This window comes from Sparus aurata, chromosome 9 (genome assembly GCF_900880675.1).
Source record: "Sparus aurata chromosome 9, fSpaAur1.1, whole genome shotgun sequence".
NCBI lineage: Eukaryota > Metazoa > Chordata > Actinopteri > Spariformes > Sparidae > Sparus > Sparus aurata.
In genome coordinates, this window is record NC_044195.1 from 16216919 (window position 1) to 16234643 (window position 17725).

Below are 17725 nucleotides of genomic sequence, written 5' to 3' on the forward strand. Positions count from 1 at the left end.
TTACATTGTGCATGTGGAAATGCTCTTACTTTCACTATTAAACATAGCCCTGAATTCTACTGTTGTTTTTATACGATTTGATTTCACAAAACGTTTAAGTGATCGCCGATCATGATCAATCAGGATTTTTTTTCCGACCACATTTCTTTCTCGCAGACGATGGTTCCCCACTATCCTTCCAATTTTTAATAATATGTTGGACAGTTCTTAACCCAATTTATGTAGTTCCTGCAATCTCCTTAGATGTTTTCTCTGCTTGATACATGACAATGACTTGACCCTTCTCACATCACATCTTTTCCATAACCACGGGATGTGTCTTTCGACATGGTTGTATAAGAAATGAGAAGCTACTCATTGCATCAGTTGGGGTTAAATAACTTGTTGCCATCTGAAAGATAATCACCCATGCAGTAATTATGTAATATTTGGCTTGTACCTATTTGCTTTGTTAAATCCAGGTGGCGCCTTTTTTTTTGGCCAGGCAGTGTACTTCTACTATTTATGTCATTCTATCATATAAAGGCAAAAAAGAAAAAATGTGTATGCACAGATTAGAAAGTCCTCTATAGCAGTGTATTTCCCCATCATATTCTTTTTGCTTGGTTCCTTATTTAATGTTGTTTACTGTAATAATATCACTAAAGCGAAGTGTGGAACAGACATTTATCTTGCGGACATCAGTATTACTCACCTGGGTATTTATTTTGTGTAAACTCAGACTGAACTAGAGTCAGCAAAAGTGGGTTGTTATGACATGTTTAAGTTCACTGAAGGTCAAAATTAAGTTCTGTGTCACAATTTTTGCAGAATAACAATATTCCATAACGATATGAAGTCTTGTCATATGAAGTATGTTCCTATAGGTCTTGATATGTAGATCAGTGTCATTATTGTCACCATCAATCTGCTAATAGCAGTAGAGGAAACATTATGGGACCAGTAAAATTGTTAGGATACATAATCTGGGGACCGTGACTGTCATCATCAAAGTGTTTGTTCATCCATGACGCAGATGTAGCGATATTTTATGCCTTCCTTAGACTTGAGACCTGCAGATTGGGCTTAATGAAAAGTTATTACGATTCATCCTTTGGAGACCTTCAACATCTGTACCAAATTTGTTTTTTTCTATGTAATTGTTGTCGAGACATTTCACACAAAACCAAATATGCCCAACCTAACAGGGGCACTAGAGAAAAATCAGAGGATCACTATGAGTGGGAGCACAAAACATCATGACAATCCAACCATAAAAAGACCTCGACATTCTAAGCTGTAGCCACACCGATGTGTATTTTAACATCTGTAAACTTGAAATCTGTATGTTCAGTTTTCTCCTTCACCTTTGTATTATGGACTGTAAGACTCACTGATTATCTGGGAAAAAAAACTTTAATCAAAGGCAACATGGCAAAGTAGTAAGCACAAACCTCAAATCAACAAGCTAACTCTCACAGGGCTCACATCTCAATTGATAGAAAAAGAAGGAGAGAGAGAGAGAGCACTCATTTAGACAAGCGAGACAGGAATCCTCAGAATATGAACAGAAGTGTGCACATGATGAAAGTACTTTCTTGCCTGAAGTTACTCCAGACAGTGACAAACAGGTTAGAGCCATGTAATATAAGCTTGGCTCCTCTGTGCTTTTTATTCTTTGTATTAACAACTTTGGTTATCTGATCACAAGGGGACAGCTCATCAATCGCACCTGGCATTAGGCGTAACACTTGTGATTGGATCTTACTTATATGCATCACTGGGACAAACAGGCATGATGTTTTTTACACAAAGAAAGAAAAAACTTGATTATCTGGGCTGTCTTGTAAATTCATTATATATCATATACAGGGTTTCCGCGGGGTCTTAAAAAGTCTTAAAAAGTCTAAAATTTGACAATCTCAATTTTAGGCCTTAAAAAGTCTTAAATACGTCCATATTTTGCACATAGGTCTTAAATTGCATTTAGTTAGGTCTTAAATATGTATGTTCATTTACCGCTTCCGTCGTCGCCTTTTTTGTTTTTTTGTTTTTGTTTCAGGGAAATGTGTTGGTGAGATTCACAGTCAGCTCCATGTGTTGTACTTCTGTCTGAAGTATCAGGAACATAAGTGGCATTTTGCCAACAGCCCGTTTGGAATTTATGGCCGCACACTTCACCAGTTCCGGAAAGACCTCGACTGCAGAATCTGCTACAACTATGTGAAAGTTTATATTTAACAAGTGTTGGCTTTAACATCTAGAATTCAGTTGGTTAAAAGCCGTACTTAATAATGAATCTGAAGCGCAGTGCACGCTCTGCAAGAGGACCCTCAAATTGGGCACGCTCGCTGTGAAAGCGCAGGTGTCACACACAAAATCGGAAAAACACCGGTTAGCTTCTAAAAATCTCCAGCGAAGTCATGCTATCACGCACTTCTGTATGCCTTTGTCACCAGTTCCTTGTCTAAGATCGTCCACTTCTGCTCGACCCGAACTCTGACGTCTCGTAATCAAGCGACATTCAAACCTTCTTCATCTCAACTCTGATGTTGAAATCGGAGGTGCTTTCGATTTTGAACACCGTGTGAGTATGTGTATGTGCGCGCGTGCACGTATAATAATCCTGGTGTTTGTGTACAAAATAAATAATAAATAAATATATACAGAAAAAACTAGGGCTATTATAGTTAATAAATTGAATTCCCAGATAAAAACTAAACTAAAGCTACTTAATCACTTGTTAAACTAATTCAAACTAAACTGAAATAAAAAGCAAACTGAAAAAACTAATTAAAATAAAAACTAATGAAATTTGAAAACTATAATAACTGACACACTCACTCCATTCTTAATTGCTTGAGTCGCTCTGTGAATGGCAATAGATGTACTTATTTTTTAAAGTAATTTGGGGACTTTATTTTTTCTTGCTCTTTCGTACTTCGTTGTAGGTCTTAAATTTCATTAAAAGAGGTCTTAAAAAGTCTAAAATTTGACTTGTTCAAGCCTGCAGAAACCCTGCATATATTAAGAATTTTTCCATGGACAGCGTTTCACACAGATTGTAAAATATCTCCTCACTCAGAAACTTACAAAATTGAACGATGTCATTAGGGAGAATTGTTTCGTTTGGCCCACATTACTGTATATATTTAGCCTGTCACATGACCAGAACGTAAACGTTTTTGGCACATGCACTAGGCGAGCAATTTTCATTGACTGAATGGGAGCTTTCACTGTGTATTTCTATTTTACTTCTATGGCGTTCAGATCTGCTACCTGAACAGCACCACTGGTCATTTTAACGGCAGCTTTTTTCTTTTGAACTGTTGTGTGCTATATGTTTTATAGTCCTAACTAGAAGGTTTTAGGTAACATTGTATTGTTTTAGTTCATGTATAGGGTATACATTTCTTTTTCTTTAATATTTATGTTTGCATCGCGTTTTGGTATTTTCTCTTATTTTTCATATATTTCAATATATTCTGTTTGGATTATACCATAATTGATCTGTTTTTTTTTTTTTTTTTTTTGTTTGATCTTGACATTTGCTTTTGACTTGCAGTGTATCTTAAATAAAGCATTGCAAAGGCCTCAACTATGTCAACATTATCATCCTTGATACCTTATCTGCTGTTTTGGTTGCAAACATTTTTTCACACAGTCTCACACAGAATTTTAATGGTACAGGAGTCACATACAGCGCCCTTATTATAGACTCAATTATCCAGCCACAATCAACTCAGAAAGGGCGGAACAGACCGCAGCTTTGTGACTCAATTTTTCAACCATGTTGATGGCAGAAATAGCTGTCAGGAGGTCAGTCTCGTGAAATCAACAATAGCAACAGTAAGCCATAACAAAGAAGAAAGAAGCACTCCACTAAATTTACTCAGCACTTCAAAACAGTTGCATAATGTGCTTTTGTTTGGACCTTTCTCCAAAGTTTTAAGAACATTAAGTTTAACAGGGTTATCTTTGCTTGGCATTGGGAATCAAAAATACAAAACATAGGAATCCTGCATTAAAATGTCTAAAAATAAAAGACCCTTTATGTATATTAGTTTATTTTGTTGAGATACATCACACCAACTGTTTCCAACCATGTTCAAACCCAGAGAAATCAACAAGTTACAAAGATAACAGTGCGTTTAATTTGGTCAACACAGAAACTTCCAGTATAGGAAAATCGGCAAATGAGACTAAAGCTAACATAAATAATACTTTAAAACATTACCTCGTCTGTGAGACACACAGATTTTTATAAACATTGGTGGTTATTTGTGGTGTGTACATGCGAAGCAGTTATGTTTGTTTATTCTGGTTACTCACACAGTGTTTAGACTCCAGGGGCCTGTTTCAGGAAGCAAGTTTAACAAACTCTGAGTCAAAACCTGAACTCTGAGTTGACTTACCCTGTGAAGTGAAACTCAAAATTTTCAGTTTCAGACAGCTGATCTGAGTTAGGTAAGTCGACTCTGAGTATGTTAACTCTGAGTTGAGCTCGTGCCTGACAGCTAGTAAAAAGCCAACATCAATTGAGCTCCGATAGAGTGATTCACCATGGCAACAGGGGAGAAAACAGGAAGCAGACGTTTTCTGGGAAAAAAAAAAAAGTTACACGGCTGCGGCCGTAATAAAAGTTTTAGATGCGGTCTTCTTTTCTTTTTGGATTTAACATCACTTTCTTTTATATTAGCCTATGAGGAAGTGGTTGAATGTTGTTAAATGTTTTGTTTCATTTTATTTTAGACTGTTTTATTGTATTTAAATCAGCTGAAAATGACATATAGAAACAGTCTCATGATGGCTCCTCACTTTGGTTTTATTTCACATATTACACAAAGGAAAAGTTTATTCAGTGGATATTTTAACTTGTAGTAGCTTTTACCACCAACAGATAATGTTTAACACACATCTGTGTCCTAACATCCTGCTGAGTAGTTGAACATGAAGTGGTGCTCACCTCCACCTCCAGCATGTCCGACAGAGGCAGAGGAGCTGGTCCTGAGTCAGGTCGCTGGGTGACCAGAGGCTGAGGGTGTCACTCACCCCCAGGACCCAATATTAGAGGCAGACACACACTTACTGTTTACAGATTGAACTAGAAGTCATTTAAAAACATTTTTTTAAAAACACAATAGGCTATACTGATGGTTACTTTTGTAGTTATCTGTGGGAGATAAAGAAAGCCAAATGAAATGTGAGTTATTTCTCTTTTTCTGGCTGCTGGAAGGTGATTGATTAACCTGCAAAGTGATTTAAAAAGGAAAAAACGAAGAGGATTGTTCAGATCTGAGAGCACGTCAGCGATGATGTGTAGCCTGATATATGCAGTGCAGCCGGAGAATATAAATGACGGACTGATGAGAAGCGGTCTGCTGTTCGGTTCAGTCCTCGTCAGGGAGTGAGAGCTCATCTAAATGAATCTAAATTCTCCTCCTGGTGTAAAATTATGGTAATTATCTCTGCTTCAACATGATCGGACTGAGAAGGAAAGGACAGCCGCTGTCAGACAGCTCTGTCAGACTCAGGGTTTCTTCAGGTTAACCTGCCAGTGAGCAGGTTATGTTCTCAGAGTAAGTTACCGCAGTAACAGACCCAGAGTTTAAGTTACCTCTCTTTCTGGAACTGAAAACTCAGAGTTTCTCTCATCTCAGGGTTAACAAACTCAGAGTTTTCACAAAACCCGCTTTCTGAAATACCCCCCAGCTCTCTCATCAGGTTGATCTAACAGGATCTGTCAAGTTTTTCTTCATTTTCAATCCTGCCTTTTTATCCCTTTTTTAACTCACTAGCAGTTTCTATACCAACACCAACTGGCATTCATCGGCTCTTTGGAAACAAAAGGCAGGATGTGAATTTCCGCCCGCCTGCTTCCGTCTGTGGATGTGTGCACTGTAGATATAACAGGGACTTTCTAATAGAGCTGCTGCTCTGAAATCCCGGAGCCGTGATATTTGAAATTGGTATTTATTCAGGGAGGCTCTTTTAAAAGATTATTTTTAATTGCATAATGGAAAGTGTTTCAGTGTTTTGGAGCTTCACCCATACTAGAGATTAAAAGTCAGGAAGTCTTGGCCTGCTGCTTTGAATTCAGCTGAGCAGAGTCCCTAAACTTTATGGCAGTGTGATAAGAGTACCCCTTTAAAACTCCCAGATCTATTGGCAGAAATTGAATATGATATTCATAGTTATGTTTGTAGTTCTTTAAAATAGGAACCTTTGTGTTTCCCTCACCAGAGGGTCTGTTTGTGGTGTCCAACCATGACTCCTTTAGATGTGATGGCATGGCGCAGATGTTCGGTCTCCACTGGATCTGTTATGGTGGGGCTTTTCTTCTGACCCAAATGCAGAGATCAGAGGCAGGAAGTCAGGGAAATAATTATCTTTTTTTGCAATAGAGTTCTCTTTGAGTTGAACAGACGAAATGACCAGGCAGGAAGGCTGGAAGACAGGGTTGGCTGGAGACAGCCATAGGGACACAGCTGAATGGGTGAGCAGGAAGCAGAGCAGAAAGGCACTCAAAGTTCTGCAGACGAGTCAAACAAAGACACGAGGATAAGAACAATCTCAAAAACACAAAATACTTAGAGCGAGCGGCACTGTATAGTCAACATACAGGACGGAACAAATCTGGCACCGGAGTAGTGGAAAGACCAGGGTTTAGCCAGAGGCTGATGAGCTGATGAGAGACAGATGTGCCAGTCAGCTGCTGCAGACACCACTCCCATGCCAACAGACAAAAACAAAGGGAAAAGAGCAGGTGAGGGAGAAGGGAGGGGGGAAAGCCAGACAGGTGAAAAAACAAAGAACAACCGAAAACAACCTGACTGCCACAGTAGCATCGGGGCACAACCGCAACAACTTAACGGTTGTGTTGTCGAGATCAAACTGAAGGTTGACTTCGATGATGGGTGTTGTCCAAGCAAGTGGGCCAGCCCTAGGAAGCAGGAGGTTGGAAAGGGAAAATTTGCCCTGTTCTCCACGGCCCTGTCCCACATTTGTTTCAATTTGATTTCCCTATAACCCACATTCCTGTCCACTCGCTAGTTGAGATCAAAATCAAGACCGAGTTCAAAGATGGAAGTGGTCTGCATGAGGGAGCCGAAAGATTATTTATTTAAATGGGTTGCCTACATTTATGGTCCTGGACACAACTATTGTTGGCTACAATAATGGTTGTTCCCGCTACCAGAGGAGTGGTTTTGAGTCCTTTGCCAGCTGTTTATGTTTGTCTGTTTGTGGACTGATTTTGTCATCATAATAGTGTCACAAATGGCAGGATGTGGATGCCCCCTTGCTGCCGCCTTGTGGATGTGTGTGCACTATAGATAGATTTGAGAGAAATTGGCATTTATTCAGGGAGGACTTTCAAAGATTATTTTTAGTTGCATTTTGGAGCTTCACCCATACTGGAGATTAAAAGTCAGGAAGTCTTGGCCTGCTGCTTTGAATTCAGCTGTCCTTGTTTATATTCTTTGTTTCTTGTGAGTCCCTGAAATGTATGGAACTGCGATACTAAATGAGTGGAGTACCCCTTTAAAGCTCCCAGATCTATTGGCAGAAATTGAATATAATATCCATAGTTATGTTTGTAGTTTCTTAAAATAGGAACCTATGTGTTTTTTCTACGTTAGAATGAGCCTTTTTTTATCAGCAGAGGGAGCAGGTCCTCCATCAGTCTGCCAGTCGACCTTTTGTGCTTATCTTAAGTTTTTTGTCCCTCATAGGATTTCCCTACATGCTTGGATGGGAAGGGTAAGGGAGGGGTATTTAGCTCTTTATCACAAACCTTCAATACTTTAAATGAGGAAGAACAATGGTGGTTAAAACAAGCCCTTAAAGTCTTTTTGCCAGCTAAACTGAGGGAAGTTGAACATTGTTCATTTGCATGTACAACCAACATTGTAATGATAGAAAGCTGGTAGGGCTCCACAAATAATCCAAATATAATCAACATTTTCAAATCACATTTGAAATTTTTGATAAAGGCACAGTGCAAGACAGAGGAGTATGTTTTAAATTTGTAAGAAAACTTGTTTTTTGAGACTCATTTCCAACTCATCAGTACTGATGCTTTGGGTTGGTAGGTCTGGCTGCTCGCAACCCTAAAGTGTCAGTATGTGATAAACTACTTGTAAATTAAGCTATGACAATTGACTTTAATTTAGTGGTCTGTTGAAGGGACGTCAGACAGAAACAAGTTAGCAATTCAGCTGCTCACTAACTGCTCATTTTAAAAAAATATTATGAAATTATCTTTGGGTGATTTTTAGTAATTTCTTAGGTAATTATTGTGGTATCAGGAGAGGTCATTTCAAAGAAATTTCAAATATGTTACCTGGTAATTTCTACACGTCCTACTTGCCAAGAAATTTGTCAGACTGGTAAATTCAAGTGTTGAGAAAGCTTCCCTTTAACTGGCGAGCTCTACCGGGACATTAGCTAGTCCTCAGATCTGTCCTTCCCTGTAGCCTCATATATATCCTCAATTTTGTAACAGTTTGTTTTGATGAACTGAATAAGTAACTTGCAGCAGCAGTGTCCAGATGTTTATATAATAAACCAGTAGGTCCATAATGAAAAACTCAACGAAAAGTGTTATGATGACAAACATGTTGCCACTCCTCTCACTGTCAGCTGCTTCGCCACTGTAGTTTACTCAGAGGGTGTTGCACATCAAATGTGGTATACGGTTGTGGTTGGTTTATTTGAAGTTTAGCATTTACCACAGTTCAGATAGATACGGCTGCTCCATGCAGTATATCTTTAGGTTAAGTTGCTGCATGTGTTTGTCCCCAGACAGCTTAACAACTGTTCACACCTGGCTTACCTAGCCTTAGCAACCCACATGAAGGCCGGTTGGGTCAACGATCTACAGGTGGCCCTAACGACACTGAAACTCAAAACTCACACGTGTCCTTGACGACTCTGTAACGACACTCCCACACAGCATTTCAAAACCTGCAAAACTCCCGTCCAGTTAGTTAGAGCTGATCAAGCCTTTAAGGAACTGAGACAAGTCCATTTGCTGACGATACAGCATTTAGAATACATGTTTAGTTTTTCAACTGTAACCCATCTATCCTCCTGTGTCAACACATTTCTTTACAAAAAATTAAAGCTGCAGTCTATTTATTTGAGATTGAATCAAGCTACTGTATAATGTGAAACTCATAGAGAATTATGTGACTCTCCCATTCCGCTCAGCTCTACCGAGCATTTTAGCCTCTTCTCCTCTCTCTAAGCCAGTTGTTTTTGTTTTCAGACAAGAAATTTTGCTCTGATTACTCTTGCTAAGAACAGCAGTAGGCATCTGCAAAAATGCTCTAAAAATCCACTGCACAGTACCTGCTGAGCACAGAACATCTGACAGGCAACGTTAGCAACTAGCTTGTGGCAACTGGGGGATCATTAAGCAGCTAAAGAGGCAGTCAAGAGTTGGTGGAGACCCCCCAAAAAAGAAAATGTTTAGATGTGCAACTATTCCAAACACATTTACTTCAACAATAAAGTGATGTCATGTCAGGTGTCGTCACCTTGTTCTGCTGCTTGCAAGTGGCCTGAAAACATTTAAATGCAGCTTCAAGCAAAGATCATGCTCTTCATTACATGAAGCACATTTATTGAAAAATCAGTTTACGGTTGTTTTTTACAAAAATATATTAAAAAAGGCTTAAGTATTATTCAGGTTGAAGCTGATGTGGACAGAGGATGTAAAAACATTTTGGTTTGTTTTTGTTTCCAGTGAAGATGGTTGACTTCCAGTGAAGTCTCACGAGCAAATCACACATTTGCCCACTTGTGGTATTTGCTTCCTTTTTTGCAGTCACTTTAACTTTGAGGGGGGTTTTTTTGGACTGCACTTAATATCAGTGAGCTCTGGATCTGTAATGCTGATCATAGCCTTGTCGTCGACTTTCCAGGCAGTTTTCATAAATATCTTCTGTTTTCTCCTGGTGCTGGAAAGAAAAAGAAATAGGACAGACACACATGACAAGTTACTGCGGCTCAGTCTGATTTCAGTGTCTCTGCAAAACATTGATGTAGAAATGTACTTCACTTTGTTATCATTTGAATTAAAGTTCAATCTCAAATGACAAGGTGAGAATCTTTATGTTTACCATTTCAGCAGTGGGACCTTGAATGCTATTTCTGTAAAATAGAGTGACATTTAGATTATTTTCTAGTATTATGCCATTAGCCATATTTGTGACCATAGAATCAGACTGACATGAGGCATACATAACCTACCTCGCACGTCGTTTGCGGACTCCATACAGAACAGTCAAAGTGATTACAAAGATCAGACAGCACACACAAGGCACAGCCACAGCAATCACCATCGTATACCAGTTTTCCCCTTCCACGTGTTCTGGGAAGATAAAAAAACAGTATTTAACTCACTCTAAAAGGACAAATTCTAAAACACTGTTGAATTAAAGTTGCTGTGAACTTCCTGTCAGTTAAGCAATTAGCAATCTTCCAAGCTCATACTCAGTTTGTATTTGTGTTGGGGGGCGATCTTGGTTTCATACAGGAAACAGCGATGTTCACTCAGTTCCATGATGTAGTTAAACTATTTTAAGAAGCTATATATGTTAAACCAACATCCTGTTAAAAATGCTCCAAGGATAGTAAAGCAAGTAAGAATTGTAAATAAAATTATGCTCACAGACTTATTCTTTACCAGTATTCAGCTATGGCAGTGCAGCCATAACTGTGTAGCTGTGTTTCAACTGTGTTTTCTCTGTGGATAATGATTAACACACAGTGTCTGCAGGTACCTATAGCAACAGACGCACAGTTGATCTCCGCTCCGTTATCTTTAGTAACCCCGTCATCCTGTTCCCAGCCTATTTCCTTTGCTGTTGCCACAGGGATTACATGCATTTTTTTTATCTTATAATTCAGGACTGAGCAACACACCTGTAATTATCAGCTCCCATTCCTTTTCCCAAGCTCCTGTGTCTGTGTTGGTCTCACAGGTGTAGTTTCCTCCATGAGACGTCTGGACACTCTCTATGATCAGTGGGTACAGTCGGCTCTCTGACTCTGACATAATTATGTTGAGCCTCCGAGTTTCATTACTGACGTGGATGGGTTCATGTGGTTTGTAACTGAACAGGGTCACCCTGTCCTTTTTCCATGTCAGCTGAGCAAGTGTGCTGATTGACTTGTTGTCACAGTGGAAGATCGCTCTGCTGCCCACCAACTTTGAGATGGTGACTCCGTCTGTGAGGGAGATTTCAGATGATGGATAACAGTTTTACTATAAGCAGTCTGTCAGTATTATGCCAAGCTACAGTTAAAGCAACAGCTTGGGTGCAGATGTATTTGTTTTCTTGCCAAAGATAGATGCCTCTTGCATATTTTATCTGGTAAAGACTCAGCTACATCCAGCAAGTGGTTAGCTTATCTTAGCATAAAGACAGGAAATGAATATGTCACTTGTTCAATCAATACAAAATACAAATTGTTAAAACAGCGCATTCATCTGACGATTAACTAGTACAGACATGGGGTAAGCATCGTCATTCTCACCCAACTCTTGACAAGGAGGCGAATAAACTAGGGCTGTCAAAGTAATTTGCATTAAGTGTCGATGTGAATTGAGTAACATTACCATTAGTTAACCTTTAGAAGTGTGAAGTTGGACACTAGTCTGTGTCAGTATTACTAAGGAATGTTACATTCAGGTCAGTGTGCCCATTTGTTGTTGCTTGTTGGACTTGAGTTTGCCGTGTTATGCATTTCAGGTTATTCTAGAGAATATTCTGGACGGTATTTGTCATTGTTTTTTAATTGTTGCAATAATAACGAATGTAGCATAAAGCAAGCATTTTTCTCCACTCCCATGTTGATAGGAGTATTAAAAACTTGAAAAAATCCCTTTAAGGTACAGATAAAAAATGTGCAATTAATTTTAATCATGCAGATAATTGCACATTTTCAATCGCATTTCATTGATTGACAGCCCTAGAATGAACATATTTCCCCTTACATCAAACTATTCTTCTAGCTTATAATCATTGTCACAGTAACAGTTTTGTAAATTATTTTTACCTGCTGGTGAGAACATCCAGAACATGCAACACATCAGACAAAGGGTCCTGCTGATGCCCAGATATTTAGAAAAATCCTCCATCCCACCTTGAAAGAAAGATAATTCAATTTGTAAACAACATCTGAAGAGGTTAATGTGGGAATACACTGTAATTTGGTCAAGTCAGAACACATTCGTATTATTTTATCAGTAAAGCCTCAGTGAGATTAAAAGTTTAGTGTCCTGGCCAAGATGAGCAGCGATGATTGGGACTGTAGACAAGTAATAAAATATAACACAAATCGGTCACATGATCAGAATTTATGCAAACATATGGTTCTAAAATCAGTCAGAGGAGAGAATCTTAAAGAAGGTTGTATCCTTCCTTAACCCAGACACCACATGATTAGCACTGTAACCACACTTAGTTACCGGTTTGTGACTATATCTGCTTCTGCTCTCTGGTCTTGTTTTCTTCTTCCTTATCTCTGAACTTCTGCTTTCACTCAGGAAAAATCATGTAAATCACGTATGTATGAAAATTACTGATGATTAATACTCACATTTCTGTGTAGCGACACTGCAGCTGACAATCATGTGAAGAGTGAAGATTAAATATGGCCAGGCCCAAAACACCCACACTAGATGTGTTCCATACAGGAAGTGAGCATTGTGACAGCAGTGGTCTGTGACCAAACACATAAGGTGCTTTTGTGTGTGTGTGTGTGTGTGTGTGTGTGTGTGTGTGTGTGTGTGTGTGTATGTGTGTGTGTCTGTCTGTCTGTCTGTCTGTCTGTCTGTGTGTCTGTTTGTTTGTCTGTTTGTTTGTTTGTTTGTGATCTTGCAGAGCACTGTGTGAGGTTTTAACCCAGATGTTGGTTTAAGACAAAATATTGCTAAGACTATGCTTATGCTCACCCTGTGTATGTAATATTCTACCCACAGCTACCTCCCAAGTACAGCTGGATACCATTCACATTTACATGCAGCACCTACAACCCCTCGTTTTATGTTAAACATATCTTTTTATCTTGAATTTTCATGTGTAATTGGTTTGAGAGGCCTTAATAGCCATATATCTACATTGAGCTGAAGTATCTCCCTTTGTTCTACTGTATTTTATACTCCTATACTCTGTCTGCCATGCCCTGTTTAACCTTTATCTTGTGGCGTACTGTTTAAGAAGTGACTGTTATATGTTTAATTGTAGTTGAATTTTTATCCATGTGTGTGTGTTTGCACAGAGATGATATCGTAAGTGATTATTGTTACTTTATTGTGTACCGCCTCCAAAACGGTGTACGGTGTACCACCATTTGTTGCTATTGCTGGCGGGTGCTGTGGACACTGCGTTCTGCTGCTTAAGTAGCCACAAATGCTCTTTGTCAGCTCACTGTTGTCAGCCCTGTTGAAACAGAACTTTCAGTTTTAGTTTCAACGGATGTTTCAACAGGGGCATCCTCATAATATTTTCCTTTTGGCTGCGCTCTTCTCCTTCCTATAGTTCCCTGTTCTGAGTCACGTTTCTTGTGGTTCTGAAGCTCTCTGCTTACTATCTTGCCATTATAGTTCAATTAAGCTTAGTTTGTGACTTCCAAACTAATCATGGGTGATGCTTACACAGCCAACTGACGCAAAAATATTACAGGAAGGACAAAACTAACTTAAAACTTACTTAGATTACACTTCATTTTGATAGTACTACATGTTTTTTAAATTAATTTCTTTCTTTTTTTTGTATATGTGGGATTCCTCTGAGTACAACTAGAGAAAGCTTGTGTACCACGAATAGTAGAATAGTAAGAATAGTAGCTTTATACTCTTTTATCAGTGGGGGCTGGAAATCGTGACCCTGGTATTGTTATAATCCTGGCTAAGTCCTTGGGAAAACTACCTAAATTTATATCGGACCCTAGTCTTAATCTCTTTCTTTATATTTATACTTTATGTCACTCTCTCATGCAGATGAAGTCCCAGGTAAAAAAAATTGACATGACTCATTTTTGAGAATCATGTTCTTGGTAGTAGTGGCGTAATTTGGTCAGTAACCATAAAGGAAAAGTTCACACAAAAATGAATATTCCGTCATTATGTATTCACCCACATGATGATGCAAAGTTTCATATTCCACAGAACATTTCTGGAGCTTCACAGCAAATTAGTCTTGCCACATTCTCATAAACAACTGATGAAAATGGGGACTTGTTTTAAAATATCATAAAAAAAATATTTAAAAAAACATAAAATGGCTCCACACAGTTCATCTGGTGAAATCCAAGTTTCCAGAGGTCGCAAATTGAATTGAAAAGACATATTTATAGACGTTTTTAGGCAGAAATCTTTACTGCCTCACTCCTAAGCTAAAAGCCTTAGCACACCACCCGTCACAAGAAGGTCAACAATGTCTTGTCGAATCCCTTTGCGATCTTGATTATTCCAGAGACTCAGATTACACTTTACAGTAAGAGCTCTATGGAGCTATTTCCTTCTTTTATTTTTTTTATTTATTTATTTATTTTAAAACAAGTGCATATCTCCTTCAGGAGAATGCTGCAACATCTGGCTTCAACTTTCCATCTCCATGGGGGTGGGAAGACAAGGACTGAATTCTCATTTTTGAGTGAACTTAGCCTTCAAGAGTAGTTTCAAGAGTCCAACCCCACTCCAGAGCGTGACAGGCCATAAATCACATTACATGTTTTGCGTGTAGTGTCAAGTATAACCCTGAAATTGAAGCTTGAATTGGACCTTGCATCTTTATTTTGGCTGACATAGTACACCTCTAAATCGAAAATGCAAACGGGGGCTATTGCATTTAAGTTTGAGACGCCATTATGTCATCTCATATCAAATTAAAATGAAATGGCAGGTTGCATTTTCATTTAAACGGTGACTCTATTTGCAAAAGATTATTTTTTGGAGTCACACCAAGGACTGAAATCGTGGAGGGCAGGATATATCAGCTGGAATGCATCAAGGAGAGGTCTGGGGTGGCCGTGTTTGGAATTACCCTGCCACATGCCATCATTAGACACACCTTATTTCACAAGATGTATGACAGCACATGATTGCTGTGGGCGTTTTTGTGTATTGAGCTTGTCCCTACTCCACCTTCTGCTTTTTCAGATGCAAGTTTCCAGTTTACTTATTTATTTGTTTATCAAACAGGGACAGTCCACGGCTCTCAGCTGCACCAGAATTAGCTACTAGCAAAAATGTCATCTGTAGTCCCTGGGCAGGAACAAATAACATAAATCTAACACAGACAAGCACATACAATAAACAAAAAACAAAAAAAAAAACAAAAAAAACCTCATCACACAAGCAGCCTTTCAAACAACAACAATGTTATAGAAACTAGAAACATTTCTTTACACGATTCGCTACTGACAGATTAGTGCTTTTCATTTCACACTCTTCACAGTAGAAAAGAGCAGTCACCCAAAACACTGCTGTCTCTTTGACATCATGATACAGCATTCCTCTCAGTCTGTCATGTTCAGACATTTCAGTTTGAGATTCTGCTTCGTCTGCCACTTGTGGGTCTTGTTTGGATCGCACATTTTTCTACACGTGTGGACACAACTACCAGCTGCAGTCCCTCGTAGCTTGCCAGCTGTTTTTCCCACTTAATTCTGAAACACATGGAATGCAGTTTACTTTCCTAGATCCTGTTTGTCTTTCTAGTCAGGCAAAGCTCCTTCCTGCAGACACCAGTTTAGTGTGTTTAACTGATGTCAGATTTCCACCAACAATGCCGAATTCAGTATGGCCCGCATGCTTGCCTTTCAAGCACTTGCGTTTAATGCTGTGTCATATGATTTTTTGAACCATCAAGGATGGTTTGTTGATGGTTCATCATCACATGAAAGTGTTATGACAGTGTTACGTCATGGAGCCCATTACGATTTTTCCCATACGTTTACATTATTATAGACGTGGCTGTAAAACGGTGGATATATTTTTTTAGGGGCTGTCACTTCCTTTTTGAAAATCTGAACACTGGATTAAATGTGGGGTGAAGGGCTCATATTCGAGCTTTGATAACCTATTTGAAAAGTACAGTCTATAAGCGCAAGGCTATTGGTTGTAGTTTGCCCTGTGATCCAGCAGTGGACGCTGTTTACTTCAGCTTGACCTGTGGCCTTATTGACCTGTCAGTAAACTAAGCTAACATTAATGTTATATTGTTTCGCTACGAAAATGTATGAGACTAGCGAACAGAGCCGTCCTGAGTGGACCGTAATGACAGGAAAACATCCAGGAATGCATGTTTGGATGTATTTTGGGGTCCACGCTGTAGCAGGCAAAGTCATGTCCCTCACTTTTCAATGTCCTGATCAGAGAAGACAGTAGTTGAGAAGAAACATCGAGAATAAAGAATAAACAGCCAGTGTCTTGAGTACTTATTTTGCCTGGTGTTTTGCCTTTTCAGGCTTCAGTTCTGCTCAGAACACCAGCAACAACATTAAATTATGAAGTATGAAGTGTCAAGTCTCTGTCGAGGTAACTACGCCTTTAAGCAGGGTTAGTGGACTAACAGTACGGAGGTGTTCATACAGTACATGTGGAGTGTTCCTCTTTATGATGGAGATCATTTATTACTAGTGTCTGATATTTCTTTTTCCCTCCCCCACTCCCTAAACTGAACTTCCTGCATCGATAAGGAGTGTATGCATATTCACTGGTTCTAGCACAGATATTATCTCATGATCTAAATGTCTATTTTTGGTTCCTGACTTCCTCTCAGTTTAATGCAATGAGCTCAAAAGTGTCCATACATGGTGCTCAGACTGTGCTTAGTGCTGTTAGTTCCTCAGAATTTTCTTGTCATTCTGTCTCAATCTGGCATTGATCCTCTTGTATGTCTCAAGGCCTTAGTTGTAGCATTACTGCAACAAACTAGGTTTACAGTAAATCTCATTACTGAAAAAAGCAAACAACCTCATATTAACTGTGCAAAAGCAGAATCAAACAGGAGATAAAAAGGGCAGTGAATTATTTTCGTAAGGCGCAGAACTAGAAACAAAACTCCAACAGGATGTTAGTGTTGCCAGGAAGCGAAGGCATAATGGGGATAAAGTGTTAGTGCTTTCTGTACGCCAGTTTGTTTGGGAAAACTCCTGCCTTTTTGTGGCTGAAAGTCATCACAGTTCTTACTTTACTTTTTAAACTCGTCCACATCAGCCTTTGATACCTTGTATCTCAATGCTGCTGTGCACCACATGTAAATACTGTAAATATGCCCCTCTGTGACAAATAAAGTTTTTTGAATTGAATGGGTTAAGGTTGGGTCCAGGGGAGGAGTAAACATGCCCTGTACAATACTGCCCCTTAGTGGTAATTTAAGCATAGTCCTCTCAACCCTTCATCATCAGAATCTAAAGGGTCATTTTGTAGTTTTGGAAAAGAAAATTCAAACCCAGAATTTTGATATTTACAGTATTAATGAGGTATTTTAATCCATGACAGATTACACACGCTGTTCTCAGAAGAAAATAAGGTCCCAGAACACCGTTTGACGCTAGAAAGGTGGCAGGGTCCGCCAAATATAAACAAAGTAAAACAGTATTAAACTGTGTTGTCCTTTAAGGTCAGTTTGTTGATTCAATTTATTCAGTCAGGAAAAACAAAGAGAGTTTGTTTATTTAGTTTGTTTAGGCTTAAAAAAAACATCAGTCAGGGAAGATTCTCTTT

At 38.9% G+C, this 17725-nt stretch overlaps 2 protein-coding genes across 17 annotated transcripts in view; one reads left to right on the forward strand and one right to left on the reverse strand.

Annotated features, from left to right (window-relative positions):
* The window catches only part of LOC115588409 (nectin-3-like protein), an 81158-nt gene that overhangs the window by 34085 nt on the left and 29348 nt on the right, over window positions 1-17725 (forward strand). The window lies entirely within an intron of this gene.
* On the reverse strand, window positions 9587-12734 carry LOC115588412 (uncharacterized). Its single transcript, XM_030429029.1, has 6 exons — window positions 12592-12734; window positions 12049-12135; window positions 10912-11217; window positions 10237-10357; window positions 10107-10137; window positions 9587-9944 (listed from the first exon to the last, which is right to left on the reverse strand). Exons 1-6 carry the CDS (start codon window positions 12728-12730, stop codon window positions 9855-9857), a joined length of 774 nt encoding a protein of 257 aa, XP_030284889.1. The 5' UTR covers window positions 12731-12734; the 3' UTR covers window positions 9587-9854.

Excerpts from the sequence above, each read along its gene's own strand:
- LOC115588412 (XM_030429029.1), bottom strand. The coding sequence starts at position 12,730 with ATGTGTTTGGTCACAGACCACTGCTGTCACAATGCTCACTTCCTGTAT. Across the intron at positions 11,218-12,048 it reads CTGGATGTTCTCACCAGCAG|ACGGAGTCACCATCTCAAAG; the intron begins GTAAAAATAATT and ends TCTCCCTCACAG. Across the intron at positions 10,138-10,236 it reads GTCCGCAAACGACGTGCGAG|AAATAGCATTCAAGGTCCCA; the intron begins GTAGGTTATGTA and ends TCTATTTTACAG.